The sequence below is a fragment of the Myotis myotis genome, unplaced genomic scaffold, assembly GCF_014108235.1.
Source record: "Myotis myotis isolate mMyoMyo1 unplaced genomic scaffold, mMyoMyo1.p scaffold_m19_p_6, whole genome shotgun sequence".
Classification (NCBI taxonomy): Eukaryota; Metazoa; Chordata; class Mammalia; order Chiroptera; family Vespertilionidae; genus Myotis; species Myotis myotis.
In genome coordinates, this window is record NW_023416368.1 from 78,912,527 (window position 1) to 78,929,964 (window position 17,438).

The window sequence follows — 17,438 nt, forward strand, 5'->3', positions numbered from 1 at the left end:
CCCAACAGAGCGGATCTAGGCGACATGTCTCTAACACATCTTAATGTGAATCAGTGACAAATCTCTGTCTCAATCAAGGTGGTAAGGATTTGCAGAGAGGGCCAGCAGGAAAACCAAAACTGGGCCTCAGCAGGTGGGCTGGTGTTGGGTACCCAGAGCCCCTCCACTCTCCTCAACCCTCCCATTTACTGTCCCAACATCCTACACCCAGAATGCTTCCTCAGTCCTTCCCCTCCTCCTCTCCAAGGCCACTACCAGTTAAGCTCAGCCCTCACCACCCCATGGCATCTGATACCCAGCACTGCTGCACAACCTGGCCCACAGCCACGCATCCTCCCTATCCCCCAAGCCCTCAAGAACTGCGAGTGTAGCAGTTAAGTTCTCAGACACACATCTTATCCATGCCAGCACCAGTACCTAGCTAGTGCCAGCACAGCCAACCTGCCTGCTCACAGTATCCACCCAAGAGCCCATTCTTAGGTCACCATGTGGGATGACCAGAGCTCATGGGTGAGGACATTCTCAGGCCTGGACCAGAGTCACTGAGAGCCTGGGGCTACTGCCTCCAATGTGTGGTCTGGGGCCAGGACAGGGTGACACCCCCTCTGACCACAGCAAACAAAAGATGTTCAAAGTACTGGGGCTAAGGAGGACATTTTTTTACTCAATGGCCTTCAAAGCTCATTTCAAAACAAACTTACACACAACTGAAATATAAACATAGTATGACTGGCGGGAAACCAGCATACTGGGAAGGGCATGCAACCTCAACAGGCACTCCTGCAAGAGGGACAGGACTGGAGAGAAGAGTGACCATGAAAGGAGCCCTCCAACGCCAAGAAATAAAAACAAGAGGCAGTCCAGCAAGCTTCCACCTCTCCCCCTGGCCCAGGCAAAAAGGCAGACCTGCTCTGCCATGTGTGGGTGTTACCTTGGGAACGACGTGACCAAGGGCAGAAGACTCTGCTCGATAGGAGAACTGTGACAATGAGATCTCGCTGACCTTAGTGCTTTCTAATCTCATGTAAGTGACAGAAAAACCAGTGCTGGAGAACAGACATTCATGTAGGGACCCAAAGGAACCTAGCCACAGAGCCGAGAGGACCATGGGCCTATGGGAAGGGCAACCTACCTTGCGAATCTGGTTTGTAGTCAGCATGATGACATCGGTACCCTCATGAAAGCACTGGGAAGCAGCAAGGTAGCCAATGCGCTGTTGAATTGAACAAAAGAAGGCATCAGAGATGAGGCAAGGGGACCATGCAGTATTCCTGGAGGCTCCCAGCCCTTCGCCTGATCTTGGCACCAAGCAGCCCTTGGCCTGGGGGTCACAGGTGGGTGGGCACAGGGAAGCCATTCAAAAACCAAGCTGGGAGTCTTTAAAACTCCAGAGGGAGTATATGGTCTTTGAAATACGATGCTCTTTTAAGGTTCGCCAAACCATGGAGTCCTGTTACTAATGCCAACTTTTCACTTGTCAGCCAGGAATTACTTTTATGATCTCATGCAGTAAGTCATCCTAAGCACTGGTTTTCTTAGGATTCAAATCTCTCAGCCAGGCTGATGCAGCTACCTTGTCCCACTCACACATGCATATGATGCTTTAAGACATATGCAGAGCACCACCACAATTTTGGCAAGTGTGGCATTTCATTTCAAGAGTAGCCAGCAGGCAGGACGACCACGTCCTTTAGAGGGAACCTGAGCTTGATCAGAGCAGACTCACAGGCAGTTGCTTGGGGCCCCAGGGCTGGAAACACTGCCTGGTTGGTGTGCATTCTCATCGAAAACTGAGCCAACCCAGGAAAATTCCAGAATACCCACAAATGAGCCAGGATGTGAAAAACAGTTTTTCAGAATATGTACTAAAACAGGAGACATGTTTATGTTACAACTAGAGGCCTGGTGCATGGATTCGTGCAAGGTGGGGTCCCTCAGCATGGCCTGAAGGGACTGGGCTGAAACTGGCATCCAACATCCCCCAAGGGATGTAGTAGTGCGTGAAGCAGCAGACGGCCGGAGAGGAGCCGCTACCACTCATCCCAGCCCATTGAGCGTCTGCCCCCCCTCGCATCTCCTGGTCTGCCACACTTAGCTATGGAGAAGTGGGTCCCTAGGACAGAGCTTCCACAGCCTCGCTAGGGGTGACTGAGGCTCAAAGAAGTGGAGTGGGTGCCCGAGGGGTACCCGGGGTAGACTGGGGAGTAGTGGTAGCTGCACGCCGTCCTGCAAGTCCTGGGGTGGGTCCGGTCTGATAGGAGGAGGCGAGCACTAGGGATGGAGTTCGTGGTCTCTTTTTTCCCTCCCTCTGTCCCTTGATCCCGGCTGCCCGGGGAAGATGCAGCCGGAGGGGTTGACGGGGGTCGGGGGCGCCGCGCCTCTGGATCGGTGGAATTTGAGCTGATGGCCCGGCCTCCCAATACAAACTGCTGCTCTGCCCCGCCTGCTTGTGATCTTTCAGACTCAATTGCCTGTTTCTCTTTTCATCTGCCCGAGTTGACTGCCCCCTGGTGGTCAGTGCATGTCATAGCAACCAGTCGCTTAGGCTTTTATATAGAGAGATATCAAGTGAGAAGAAAACAGTGTCCCAAATTGCTCACGAGTAGTATCCCTCGGAACATGACTGAGAGCACTGGACAATGTGATGAATGATGGCCTCTGGGTGACATAATCAGTGCTTGTTTTCTTGAAGAGTAATGAATTCATTTTAATTTGTATTTAAAAATATATAACCAGCCTGGCTGGCATGGCTCAGTGGTTGAGCATTCACCTATGAACCAGGAGGTCAGGGTTCGATTCCCATTCAGGGCACATGACAGGGTTGCAGGCTCGATTCCCAGTAGGGGGTATGCAGGAGGCAGCCCATCAATGAATCTCTCTTATCATTGATGTTTCTATCTGTCTCTCCCTCTCCCTTCCTCTCTGAAATCAATTTAAATATATATATACACACACACATATATATATAGCCTTAGCCAATCCTATAAACCCATAATTTTACTTAAAATTGAAAGGAAAATAATATATAAATAGCATTAATTTGACAAAAACTGGAAGTGTGATGTTTGAATGGCTAGTTTGACTGAAACAGGTAACTATTTTTTTATTTTGTTTTTTCACAGTGCAACCTCTGTCCATAGGACCTTAGGAATGCCCAGGGAATTCCCCTTCTCCACCAGGGACCCACTCTGCCCAAGTCCCCATCACCACAGGGTTCAGGCTCCAAAGCAAGCTCACCTTGAACGTGAACTTGGAGGCACTCATCACTTCTATGATGTTGAAGGCAGCCCAGCTGATGTCGTATCCCAACATTTGCAACTGTTGGGAGAGAAACAGTGACTCACAAGCCTAAGCCCTAACATCCAGCATCCCAGCTCTTGAAAGGACACATACCACTCTCACTCTGAACACACAGGTCACCCAACACACAACCTGGGGCATTTCATTTTTCCTGACCAGTTAAATCTTCATATTAAAGACTAGAGGGACAGATTAGTAACAAACACTATAGGATAATGAACATATGTAGCTGAAATCCTAGCATCCTGTGTATTGGTTAAAATTCTCTACAATGATATTCATGAAACCTACATGACTCTGACCAAGAAAGAGGGGGTGGGGGGGGGCAGTGCATGGCCCAGACTCCCACACCAACCAGGGACCACAGCCAGACAAGGAACACTGCAGAAAACCCACCCAGGATGGTTCAGAGCTCCACCCACCAGGCTCCTCAGCACAGCCTGAAGGGGAGCTGGGCCAGATGGGTCCGGGCTCCACCATGCTCTGTGCCACCTGATAATCATTGCTCACCTCTCCCTTGACTCTTAAGAATTAGCCCTGTGTGCTGGAGGCCAGTGCCTGGAGCTGATGGCATCAATCAATGTTTGGCAGGTGGACAGGTGATGGACCGATGGCGGGATGGATGGACAGACAGAAAAATGGATGGACAGACAAATGGATGGTGGGCAGAGAAATGGAGGGATAGATGGCTTGATGCTGGACTTGATAACAGCACCAGGGATGCAGGACAAGGGCACTGTGCAGAAGCGCCGCCTGAGCACTCACATACGTCAGCTTGCAGACGGCGTTTGCTTTGACTGCGATGTTATCCTGCTTCAGCTCTTGCTTGATTTCATCAATGCACTGAGAGATATACTTTGCCTAAAAGGAAAAAAAATTTTTGAGAAATTATGAGTGCCTGGCTAAAATAGTTAAGAATAATTATTTCAGAAAGAAGGGAAACCCAAAACAAAAAGCCACAGAGCATTTAATTAATGTGAAAAGCCACATAGTATTTCATTTATGTGAAAAGTCCACAGCAGGGAAATCCAGAGAGACAGGTCCTAAAACTGGTTTTGTGATAGTGGCACAACTGATATACTAAAAACCACTGAATTTTAAAAAGCCATTTCTTTTTGCTAAATATTTTTTTTATCTTCACTGGAAGACATGATGAGGGAGTGAGAGAAGGAGAGAGGAGAGGAAGAGAAGAGAGAGAAACATCAATCGGTTGCCTTCTATTCGTGCCCTGATCGGGAACCAAAACCACAACCCAGGCACGTACCTTGGCCAGGATTGAACCAGCAACCTTTGGTGCACAGGATGATACTCAACCTGCTAAGCCACTCTGGCTGGGCTTTTTAAAATTTTTTTTAAATTTATTGATTTTAGATAGAGAGAGGAAAGGAGAAGGGGATGGGGAGAAAGAGAGTGAGAGAGACAGGGAGCGGGAAAGAAACATCGAATTGTTCTACTTATTTATTAATTCATTGGTTGCTTCTTGTATGTGCCCTAAATGGGGACCTGAAACCTTGGTGTATCAGGATGATGCTCTAACCAACTAAGCTACACGGCCAGGGCCTAAAAAACCATTTCATTTGGATAGGATGCCTCTGATTCCTTCACCATCCTCCTCCTGAGGGCAGGGAGGACCGGGGAGTGGCAATGGAACAAGAGTGGTGGGGGAGGGGGAGGATGGGCCAGGCCCTGTGGCTGCCCAGGAACAGTGTCAAGCATAAGTAGGCCAGATTGTGTTGGGGCTGTGACCAGTATGGAGGTACAGATAGGAGCCAGGCTAGGGGAAGATTGGCTGTGAGAAGATCCTCCTGTCCTTAGGAACCCAGGCATCCAGTTGCTCCCAAGGAACTGGGCATCAAGCACATTCAGCCAGCTCCTCCCCACCAAGCTCCCCATCCTCTCTGAGCATGTCACATCAGGGCAGCCTCTCCTAAAGCAGCACAAGCTTGACTAAGCATCTCTGCCTGTGGCTTCCTTGCCTCTCACTGAGCATGATGTCAAGGATCATCCAAGCTGCAGCAAGCATCAGAGCTTCATTCCACTTCCACCATGTGCATGAGGATAACACTGTTTCTATCCATTCCCGCATAGACACTTGGATTTTTCTCACTTTTTGCCTTTTGTGAATAGTGCTATTGTGGTCATTTGTGTACAGGTATTAGTGTGCACATGTTTTCAATTCTTTTGGGTTTCCTTGCTAACTCAGAACATCTCCTAAAACACCATTCAAAAAGGTCAGACCTGGCCCTAGCTGGTTTGGGTCAGTGGATAGAGGGATAAAGCGTCGGCCTGCGGACCAAAGGGTCCCAGGTTTGATTCCAGTCAAGGGCATGTACCTTGGTTTCAGGTTCCTCCCCAGCCCCAGCCCTGGTCAGGGCTCATGCAAGAGGCAACCAATCGATGTGTTTCTCTCACATCGATGTTTCTGTCTTTCCCTCTCTCTTCCATTCTCCCTAAAAATCATTGGAAAAATATCCTCAAGTAAGGATTAATCAAAAATACACAAAAAAGTTAGATCAGAAGCTATATCGATCCACAAGGTCCAGAGCAACTGATGTACCTACCCACTGGGAGCGGCAGGGCACAAGCCTCCTATCACCCCAGGAGATACGCCATGGCAGCCCCAAACAGAACTGAAACCTGCTGCCAGGCAAGGAACAGTCACCATGGATCACAATGCGTCTGTCCAGCACTCCATGAAGTATGAGGAGCCCGTCAGCAACAATAGCTGTCCAGCTGGCAGCAGGATTCCATGTTCCCCTGCTGCACCACCTAAGAGCCTGCCTCCCAGACACAGGGCTGAAAGCACACAGAGCAATAGCAGACAATGGGCTCCTGTTCCACGTGTCCTGCATGTTACCACGCGTGCTCCAGGCTCAGTTCTTCAAGGGCAGCCCTAGGGACACTGGCCATTCACATGCCACCTTGGACCACACTCTGAGACCCTCAGCCACCAGCAGTCTCACAGGGCAAAGAACTACCCAAGTGCCCTCAGCCACAAAATATTTTATGAATATTTTATGATCAAGAGTTGGTACAATGGAACAACTGTCACCATATCCTCCCAATGGGCTTCAGATTACTAAATCCTGCTCAGGGGACCTCCGCTCCCTGTCCCTCCACACAAATGACTCCTTCCTGCCCCCTGGGTCAGGATTATTAATGATTTAAAAGGGAAAGAATAAGACAACAATCACAAGTGTTGGGGAAATCAGCCACACACAGTGGATGGGGAGTGAAGAGTGCAGACGTTATAGAAGACAATGTAGCTCCCCGGAAGGGTGAGCACAGTGCCCACTCCCAGGTGGACCCCCAAGAACACTGAAACAGGTGCTCACACACACACTGGCACCCTAATATACAACCTGTGACAGCCCAAAAGTAGAAACAACCCAAATATTCACTGGCTGATAATACACAATGTGGTCCACCTGCCTATGGCAGCTTTCAGGAGGGTGGGGCAGGGTCCACTTCCGGTAATGTCTGAGCAGTTCCTACCAGACCAAGGCCACTACAAATACTGTTTACATCAGATATCCAGACACACTGGAGAACAAGCAAAAGCACTGGAGAATGTCCTGTTCTTCACAGCTTTTATACTCTTTTTAAAAAAATGTACTTTTTATTGATTTCAGAGAGGAAGGGAGAGGGAGAGAGAGAGATAGAAACATTAATGAGAGAGAGTCACTGATCGGCTGCCTCCTGCATGCCCCACATTGGGGATCGAGCCCACAACCTGGGCATGTGCCCCGACCAGGGATTGAACTGTGACCTCCTGGCTCACAGGCCAATGCTCAACCACTGAGCCACAGCAGCGGGGCCATCACTTTTACCTTGCGTGCCATGCAGAGAAGCTAAGATCCAGGGAAGAGACCTGTGTCCAACTGGCTTCAAGAACCAGAGCAGTGTTTGGGGTGAACAGGGCCACTGAAAAGTGAAGAGGGAAATCCCAGAGAAGAGAGATGGGGGTAGTTCCCACATTCTGAATATAAAACCCACATAAATCTCTGGCCGACCCCTTAACAATGCACGCATGGGCACATTCCACACAACCCAGCCAAAGCTAGAAAAATAAGCATTTCACAGACCTTGTAGGGGCGGCTGAGTTGTAGTTTCAGCCCAGATGAATTAACTGCCCACTAAACAAACCCTTCTCCCCACAGAATCAATAATCCTCAGACAATACAACAGAATCTAGTCTCTACAATGTCCACAATTCAATCCAAAATTATTCAAAATAAGAAACAGGAACACTCAACAAGAACCAATGAAGGCTGGCCCTGAGAGAACCAGGATAATGAAATTAACACAGAGATTTCAACTCGGCAACTGTAACAATGCTCTCATGGAACACAAAGAAAATGCACTCACAATGAATAAAAAGAGGAAATCTCAGCAGAGAAAGTGACAGAAAATAACCAAAGGGGCGGCCACTTGAACCCGAGGTAGCTCTGTTGTTCAGGGACCTATCACACGTGCACACATGGCCAGGGTGCTCCTAAATCTCCTCCAGCACCAGTCGTTACCCCAGAACCTAGAAGGCAGAGAAGGTACCCTAGGGCCAAGACCCTCCGCATCAGCCACGGACCAGCATCCCTAGAGCGCAAGCCTGAAGCCCCAAGGAGGTGCATAAGACCACTGCCCTCCACCCCCACGCAGTGGCAGGGCACCTCCTCAGGCACTTCCTTCCTTTGAGCTGGTCACCAGAGACATCTGGTTGGGTCTGAAGGAGATCCAAAATCTTCAGAAGAGCACATACCTAGTGTTAAGGAAGAACCCCCTCAGCTGCCTGGCAAGAGAAACATGAGTTAATACATGGTGTGGACTTCAATTGGCAAGCCCAGGCCCTTTTGGCCTTACAAGAGGCAACAGAGGCACCTCTAAAACATCTCTTTGAGGATGTCTATCTCCACTCTCTACATGCTGGCCATGTTACTCTCTTCCCAAAGGACGTGCAGTGGGCCAGGAGGATATGAGGCTTCAGGAAGGGCTCAGTTAAGCTGCCACCTGCCCTTGGATGATACCAGGGACTGTCTGGAGCCAGGACCAGATCCATGAAGCCCGAGGTGTTGTGTGGACTTGCTCTGAGTAGAGTGAGCATGTCGCTTTTGTAATTTTTTTTTTAAAGGAGTAGCCGAAGCCGGTTTGGCTCAGTGGATAGAGCGTCGGCCTGCGGACTGAAAGGTCCCAGGTTCGATTCCGGTCAAGGGCATGTACCTGGGTTGCGGGCACATCCCCAGTGGGAGGTGTGCAGGAGGCAGCTGATCGATGTTTCTCGCTCATCGATGTTTCTAACTCTCTGTCTCTCTCCCTTCCTCTCTGTAAAAAATCAATAAAATATATTTAAAAAAAAAAAAAAAAAAAAAAAAGAGTAGACCGCAATAGCTTTCCTCTGCAACAGAGGTTAATGTATAAGAAAAACACAGGCATTAGCTGATTTGGCTTAGTGGATAGAGCGTCAGCCTGTGGACTGAAGGGTCCCAGGTTCGATTCCAGTCAAGGGCACATGCCCGGATGCGGGCTCGATCCTCAGTAGGGGGCATGCAAGAGGCAGCCAATCAATGATTCTCATCATTGATGATTCTCTCTCTCCTTTCCTCTCTGAAATCAATTAAAATATATATATATATATATATATATATATATATATATAAATAAATAAAAGGCTAATATGCAAAGTGTCCTCTTGGGAGTTCAATCACTCGCTATGACGTGCGCTGACCACCAGGGGGCGACACAGAACGAAGGAGGGCCCCAATTGGTCCTGATTGCTGGCCAGGCCTAGGAACCCTACCTGTGCAAAAATTTCGTGCATGGGGCTTCTAGTATGTGTGTATGTGTATATATATAATCAACACGATTCCAGAGGCCTGAGAATTATTTTCGGATAGAGATTTCCAAGGCTGACTTCAGCCTGTAAATTATTCCTATGACTTCTTAGTGATTTTGAAAACATCAGATTTTCTGATATTTGCTTATTATTTTAAATTTTCCCATACCATTAAAGTTTCTTACCCTATGTGCATTTACTTCTATTTAACATATAAGGGGAAAACTAAGAGAAGAGCACTTCAGTCAGTTGCATGGAAGAGCCTGGCGCATCTAGCATACAAACTTCTGTCCTTCAGATGAACTCCATTAGTGGCAGCAACAAGCACCTATGTGGACTGAGCCTGGCAACAAATTACAGCTTTTCGAAAACTCAATTGGGGTGAAAACTGAAAATTTTTTAGGGTTTAATGTTCTGGTTCTTAGTAAATTTCTATCAAAATCATTCAGAAATCCTAACTTGTAGAACTTTATTATTTGTAAATCACAGATGTAGCATAGCTTAGAACTTTAGAATCTTTCATTCCAGGATTTTATAGTATTGACAGGTATTTTTGTAACTTCCAAGTGGAGAGATGCTGGAGAACAAAATGAGACGAAAGAGTTAGCAAATTTAAAGGTGGAACCACAGAAGTCAGCCAGTCACAGAGAAAAAGGTTTTTTTTGGGGCGGGGGGGGGGGGGGGGGGGAGATAAACAAAGCCCTCAGGGACAATGTCAAAAGGTGAAATATATGGATAACGGGGGTCACAGGAATGGAAAGGATGAGACAGAGAAAATAATTGAAAAAATAATGGCTGAAACTTTATGAAATTTGGTGAAAGACATATACGTACAGGTTCAAGAAACTCAGCACCCCAGACAGGAAACAGAAAAGAAAACCACACCTAGGCATATCATGGTCAACCTGCCAAAAACTGAAGATAGAGAAAAATCTTAAAAGCAGCCAGAGGAAAATGACATGGTACATACAGAAGATAAATTTCTGCCAATTTTTTAAAAAAATATTTATTGATTTCAGAGAGGAAGAGACAGAAACATCAATGATGAGAGAATCATTGACCGGCTGCCTCCTGCGTGCCCCACATTGGGAATCAAGCCCGCAACCCGGGCATGTGCCCTGACCGGGAATCAAACCATGATCTGGCTCATAGGTCGATGCTCAACCACTGAGCCTCGCTGGCCGGGCAATCTCTGCCAATTTCTCATTAGAAACAATGGAGGCCACAAGAACAGTAGAAAACACTGCTGACTCAGAATTCTCTATCCAAGATTATATCCCCTTAGGTAGAACAGAGCCCCATTACATCTATCCCTGCACCTCAAAACACTCACAAGGAAAACAGAGAGACCCACAGAAAGTGGCTGATGTTCAGGAAGACTCTGCCTGAACCTTATTTTTAGGTATAAAACAGGTACACAGGATCATGGTTCCTCCACACAGGGAAATAAAGGAAAAGGTCATAAAATATGGAAAATAGGCCTGGCCTATTGGTTAGAGCATTGGTCTGTGCACTGAAGGGTTTCGAGTTCGATTCTGGATGTAGGGCACGTACCTTGGTTGTGGGTTCATTCCCCGTCCCCAGTTGGGGCACGTGAGGGAAGCAACCAGTCAATGTGTCTAACATCGATGTTTCTTTCTCTCTCTTTCCCTCCCACCTCTTCCACGCTCTGAAAGAAGCAATGGGGAAAATATCAAGCCCTAGCCAGTTTGGCTCAGTGGATAGTGCTGGCCTGCAGACTGAAGGGTCCCAGGTTCGATCCCGGTCAAGGGCACATGCCTGGGTTGTGGGCCCAATCCCTAACAGGAGATGTGCAGGAGGCACCAATCAATGATTCTCTCTCATCATTGATGGTTCTATCTCTCTCCCTTTCCCTTCCTCTCTGAAATCAATAAAAACTTATTAAAAAAAATTTTTTAAAGAAAAAATATCAAGTGAGGATTAACAAAAAATAAATAAATAATCCGCTTTATACTCACTTAAGAGTGCTAAACATTTATCTAAAACAGTTATGTAAAGCTAAAGTGAATGTGGGAAGAAATGATTATATTAATCTTTTATTTCTATACAGCATTGTTGACAGAAAGAAAAATATTACTCCTCCTTTTACAAGAGGAAAAAAAATGGTCAGGATATACAGATATAATTTAGATCCAGAAAATTATGTTAAAAACATAAATTAGAATTATTTTAAAGTTTAAGATAAATGGCTTTTTATCATTGACATTTTTTAGAAGAAACCAGAGGTGCAAACATGGTTACAGTCCTCTAACACCTCAAGCTGTCCCATGCCATTCGCACTTTGCCACAGGGCAAATCGGCATTGTTTATATTGTGACAGAACTTAATTTGAAACACAGGATACAAATATCCTTCATAGAGGAACCCCTCAGGGCTGTAATAAAATAACCATTTCAACCCTGGCTGCTCAGGAGAGCTCCCTGGGGCACTTTTTAAAAGATCCAGACTCCAGGGCTCTCCATGGACGAGTGGTCAAGATCTCTCAGGTCAAGGCCCAGAGAGTCTGTGTTTTTACTGAGCCCTGCGTGGACTCCAAGGTGCTGGCAAGCTCTAAAGCTCCATTCCCAACATCGCCCAGTGTCCCCTGAGGCAGAAGCTCCCAGTATGAACCACTGCCCTAGAGCCAGGACATACAGTGGAAGGACACAGGGACCCATAGGTTTGGGGAAGCAGCAACAATATGAAGAGCCACAAATGGCCGTGCTCTTGGGGAAACTGGGAAAAGTGCATGGGTAAGAGGGGTGGGTAGTTTGAGGAGCGTGCAGAAGGCTGAGGGGGCCCTTGTGAAACAGGAAGACCACCAAAAGGTCTGCAGTGGTGCTCAGGGCCCTGTTCTGGGAGTGGCTCCATCTGTGAGATGGACTTTTTAAAAAAAATTTAGAAATATCTTGTGGGGTTTTGTTGTTATTATTCTGGATTTATTTTTAATTCTAATTGACATACAGTAATACATTAGTTTCAGGTGTACAACATAGTGATTCAACATTTACATACGTTACAAAGTGACCACCCCCTAAGTCTAGTTAACATCTGACTCTATTCCCTATGCTATAATTACATCTCCAGGACTTATTCCCTAACTGGCACAAGTGGGTACAGCCCAGGGCTGGTGTTGTTCAAGGTAGTGAGCAAGATGGTGGCAGAAGAGCAGCTGGAGGCTACCGTGGTTCAGAGGGACGAGGGGGTGTGGCGTGGGGCAATGTGTGTGTGACTGCAGCACTTCAGGGGCTTAGGCTGGAGGAGCAGTGGCTGCGTGGAGCTGACTGGGGGAAGGAGGTTAAGACTCAACAGCCAGCGAGTTGGTCAGTGTAAGTCTCCTGCAGCTGCAACAAGACAGGTGTAACAGAGCTGGTCCTTCCAGAAGCTCCAGGGAGAACATCCCAGCCTGTTCTAGCTTAGGAGATGGGGAGGACCCTGGATTCCCCACAGGCCCCAGTGTGATCACAGAGGTTCTTATAAGGAGGCAGGGGGTCAGAATCAGAGAGATAGATGCGGCTGGGCTGCTGGCTGTGAGGATGGAGGCAAAAGGAGAGGCATTCCTCAGGGAGGCTCGAGTGTCAGTGTGGGCTTTGAAAGTTGGTAACAAGAAACCAGGTCAGTAAACATGGGCAGAAATCCAGGCTCCCCCACCCCCGCCCAGTAGTAGCTGACCCCAAGATGGGGTTAAATGTGCCTAGATATTGTTGAGGACAACTCCTGGGAGAGGAAAGAAGAGGGAGCTGGGAGTAGGCTGTGTGGATCTGGCCGAGTGAAGGGCCAGGGAGGAAAGGCTGGATGGAAGCAGCTAAGGAAAGGTCGGCAAGACCAGTCACCGGCCTAAGTGGCCCTGCACACAGTCACCAGCTGGGAACGGCAGCATGGTCTCTGGAGCACAAGGTGATGGGCTTCGAAGCTGGGCCCCTAGTCAACTCAGCGCAGTAGCTGAGGTCTTAGAGACGGCAGCTCTAGGGCTACCACGGGGCACAGAGGGAGGGTTCAGGAGTCTTGGGAAGGACAGGGAGCTTCCAGGAGACAGGTCTAAACCAAATCCAAAGGCAAAGGTGAAGGGAGGATGGGTAGTCACTGGGTACTCAGCCCCAGGCAGCAAAGCAATAGATGCAAGTGCAATGCTTCCCAAAACCTATTCCACCCAAACACTGAGGGGTACATGCAGAGCTTGTGCCCAACGGAGGAGTGAACTGCAGCCCCAAACAGCAAACAACTGGAACCACTGAATGCCCACCCAAGGGGGCTGGCTAAATAAACGGATGGAGGGTCTTCCCATGCTCTCACAGAAAGCTGTCAGAGAGACCGTTCCACCCACAGGCAAGCACACAGACTCTTAACCTACACTCAGAAACACCCACAATTTCTATGCAGAGAAAAATCTTAACGTAGACACAAACTGATTTACAGGGAGAAGTGTTGTCCCCTTTTACCTAATAAACACTGAGCTTATTACAAAAAGTTATAGGTATAATTTTATAAAGATTAAAAGAAAAAGTTTCCCCCAAAATATGAAAAGTGCCCATGAAAATAAAACATTAAGTCAATTGGGTTTTTTCCTAGTCATATCCAACTTTTAGAAGCAAGAACATTCACAAGTGGATTTCCCCTACCTGCCAACATTATCCTTGCTGTATCTTTTTTTTTTTTAATATATTTTATTGATTTTTTACAGAGAGGAAGGGAGAGAGATAGAGAGTTGGAAACATCGATGAGAGAGAAACATCGATCAGCTGCCTCCTGCACATCTCCTACTGGGGATGTGCCCGCAACCCAGGTACATGCCCTTGACCGGAATTGAACCCGGGACCTTTCAGTCCGCAGGCCGACGCTCTATCCACTGAGCCAAACCGGTTTCGGCTATCCTTGCTGTACCTTAAGGATAATAAATTTAAGCATCCAGAAATGTGTAAATCAGGCCTATTTTTGGGACTTGTTTTAAGAAATGTTTTCCCTGGTAATCCAATACATACACACATATACACACTGAATACATAAACTGAAATAAAAGTTTCAAGAAACAACAATTATTCTCTGTAAATAAAGTCTGGGGTTTTCTAGTTTCTTCTCCTTTTTTAAAGCATAACCCATTAAATTGAATTCATAACGCACTAAAGGGTCACAGGTTGAGGCCTGGAAATAGCCAGGTACATGACTTCATGGGATGCTCTGGTGCTCACAGAAGCCTGCATTATGATATTCACTGCTTCCTTGTAAGCACCGTCAAGGAGAGGAGGCAACGTTACCCCCACTTTACAGATGAGAAACCGGGTAGGGGGTCTCCCTAGGTCACTCACTTAAACAGGCCCAAGAACTTAAACTCAGATCTCCTAAACTCCATACAAGCTCCACTAACTTACCCTGCCTTTCCACGCAGCTTTTAAAGTCACTGCTAACCTCATTTCTATGATACTGTGCAGAAGTTTTAAGCTAAAACCTATTATAAAAAGTAACCTTTTTTGGGAAAACTATTTCTGCTGCAGAAAAGCACCCTGTCAGAAGTCTCAGTTGAGGTGTGGTGGGGTGGTAGGGAAGAGCCTGTTTTAAAGAGTGGGGGAACGGAGGAGAGTAACTCAGCAGTCACGGGCTGCGCTCCTACAGGGACAAAGATAAACCGTCAGAAGTGACACCTCGAGATCATAACCATCTTCTGATGACAAAACAACAGCACCCAGATGCTACGTCCTGCCAGGAATCGCCCTCAGGCCCAGGGCGACCTGTGACGTTTGAAGACTTCCAGCACCAGCTCCACCAATACCCCGGTTTCACGGGTCCCAAGACTGTGGGGAAGGCGCTATTGATTCCCACCAATTTCAAATGAAGAAATCAAGGGTCGGGGCACTGCCCAGTGATTTGCTTAGCCACTGCTCAGTAATCAAGGACAATCAACTAAACTACTCTTTCAACTCAGAAGGAAAGATCAGGATAGGAGTTAGCCACCCATTTGTAACCACTGCCATTTCCTACAAGATGCAAAACACAGTGAGAGGTTATGGAGATGAACGAAAATAACCTAATCACATTTCGGTGAGATCACACCTATTCTGAAAAAGTGCCACAGAGGCAGAAACTCGGGCTCCCAGCAGAGGGACCGGGGCCGAGGGCGCAATTGCCTCCCAGCGAATCCCACTTCCTTGAACCTCCTATTCTGCAATGCCCGGCTTCCTGGGCGCCATTGTTTGGAAGGCGGGTTGGCAGCTGGTAGCGGCACCTGCACAATATCCAACAGCGGCTCTCCTCAGGGCACCTTCTTTCTCTAGCCAGGGAAGCGGGGACTTTCTTTAAGGTCCCACGTATAAGGACCTGCCTGGGCCTCTTCCATGAAGCCAGAGGTCTTCATTCCTCCTGAATTTAGGTCACACAGGTTGGGGGGCGGGAGGAGGGGGGAGGGGAGGAAATGATGCCCACGGCTACAATTTTACTTCTGGAAAACCTTTCCTTCCCCCTGGCTTTTAGGCTTCGCTATTCCAGGACCCCTAAGCAGCTTCCTTATTTTGGCCCGGACGCCAGCTGCCGCCGTCTCTCTCCCGAGGGGGAGGCCCCACCTTCCCCGCCCCCTCCCAGCCCCCCGGCCCCGGCCCGGCCCCAGGGAGCGATCTGGACACGCACTAACCCCATAGGGATTACAGGAGGGTCCCTCAAACAAGAGGCCTGCGGCGGGTCAGGGACTCGGTATATTTTGAACAGGAGGTGATCCAGACACACAAGACTGGAGGGCCGCCGCTCGGGGCGACCTGCGAAGTCTCTTCCGGGGTCACCGCGGGGAGGGGAGGGAGGGCCCCATCACCAAGCGGGTAAACTGAGGCTCTCAAAGGGAGGCCACCCCGCGGCAGGTCCCCCCAGGCAGAAGGGACTAGGAGGGGTGTCGGAGAACCGCGGCTTGGGGACCTTCGGGGTCTCGTCTGGGGCCGCCTTCAGCCCTCGGGGGTAAACTGAGACTCCGGGAGGGAGCGGGTGTGCGGCGCCCAGGCCGGGGGCAGGCGGGGCTCAAGCTGGGAGGAAGCCTCCGGGACCAGCCGGCAGATCGGGGTCGCGGGCAGGGCCAGGCCAGCCACGCGGCCGGCTCACCTCCTCCTCCTTGTGGTTGCGGATGCCGCGCACCAGGTCCTGCAAGTTCTTGTCGAACATGCGGTCGATGCTGCCCTTGACCATCTTGAGGGCCATAACGGCGGCGGCCGGCGGGCTGGAGCCCCGGGAGGCCTGATGCCGGGTGCCGTGCGGGGACCCAGGGGCCGCCCTTGCCGCCCGCGGAGCGCTGCGCCGCCGGCCGCCACTGCGGGGCGGGCAACCAGGCCAGGCCTGCGGCGGTCGGGGCGGAGCGGCGGCAGCGGCGGGATCCCCTGGGCAGGCCGCGCTCCCCTCCCCTCACGCTCCACGGAACTTGCAAATGGCGGACAAGATGGTGGCCGGTCAGCTGACAGCAAGCTCCGGGGCCGACGGCCCGCCCCCGGAAGTCCCTCCTTCCATGAAGATACCACGTTCCTACGCGACACCAGGCCGCCCAATGGAAACACGGACAACGCCCTCTGAGCCTACTTAGGCACGCCCGCCGCGGCTCAGAATTCTTCCCTCTTATTGGTCAGTGTCCTCCGGAGCTCCACCTACTTCCTCGTTTCGGGCAATAGCCACGCCCCTAAGAAAAACCTCCCCATCCTGCTCCTTACTAAGTGACAGCCGTGGGCGGGGCGCCCACGTGGAGCTTCTCTGGCAAGTTCCTGGGGAAGAATCCAGCTCTGCTTTTTCTGATTCTAAAAGCTGACGCTACCTGAAACTTGCAAACCCGACGCTGCGGTGAACAGATCCTGCATCTCCTGCACTTCTCACAAAATCCTGTGATATGGACAGGACAGGTATAACCATGGCCCAGAACTAGGCAGTCATTCATTCAACAAACTTTTTTGTTGTTGTTAATCTTCACTTGAGGATATTTTTCCATTGTGGGAGAGAAAGGAAAAGACAGAGAAACATCATGTGAGAGAAACACATCAATTGATTGCCTCCTGCACGCGCCAAGGTACTGCCCTTGACCGGAATGGAACCCGGACCCTTTGTTCCCCAGGCCAATGTTCTATCCTCTGAGCCAAACCGGCTAGGGCTCAACAAACATTTACTGAGGGCTTTCCATGTGTCAGGAATGGTAACGAGATACGTACAGTGCCAGTCCAACAAATACACCATTCAGAGGGTAAATAAGCCACAAACTGAGATAAGACATTTGCAATACATATATCTGACAATGGACTTATAGCCACAACATGGCTCAACAAAACAGAAAACCAAGAAGAACGATACAAAAATTCTTACA

The 17,438-nt window shown here is 49.0% G+C and overlaps 1 protein-coding gene across 6 annotated transcripts in view; it reads right to left on the reverse strand.

The window, feature by feature from the left end:
* Positions 1 to 16,547, reverse strand: part of AP3D1 (adaptor related protein complex 3 subunit delta 1) — a 45,048-nt gene extending 28,501 nt beyond the window's left edge. Inside the window, exons 1-4 of one of the 6 annotated variants that reach the window (XM_036312166.1) lie at positions 16,202 to 16,546; positions 4,066 to 4,161; positions 3,238 to 3,318; positions 1,133 to 1,213 (exon numbers count right to left, since the gene is read on the reverse strand). In XM_036312166.1, coding sequence (XP_036168059.1) covers positions 1,133 to 1,213; positions 3,238 to 3,318; positions 4,066 to 4,161; positions 16,202 to 16,297 — 354 coding nt within the window. In that variant the 5' untranslated portion in view covers positions 16,298 to 16,546. The other 5 variants (XM_036312169.1, XM_036312168.1, XM_036312170.1 and 2 more) reach the window with 5 other exon arrangements.
* Positions 16,548 to 17,438: the final 891 nt, after the last annotated feature.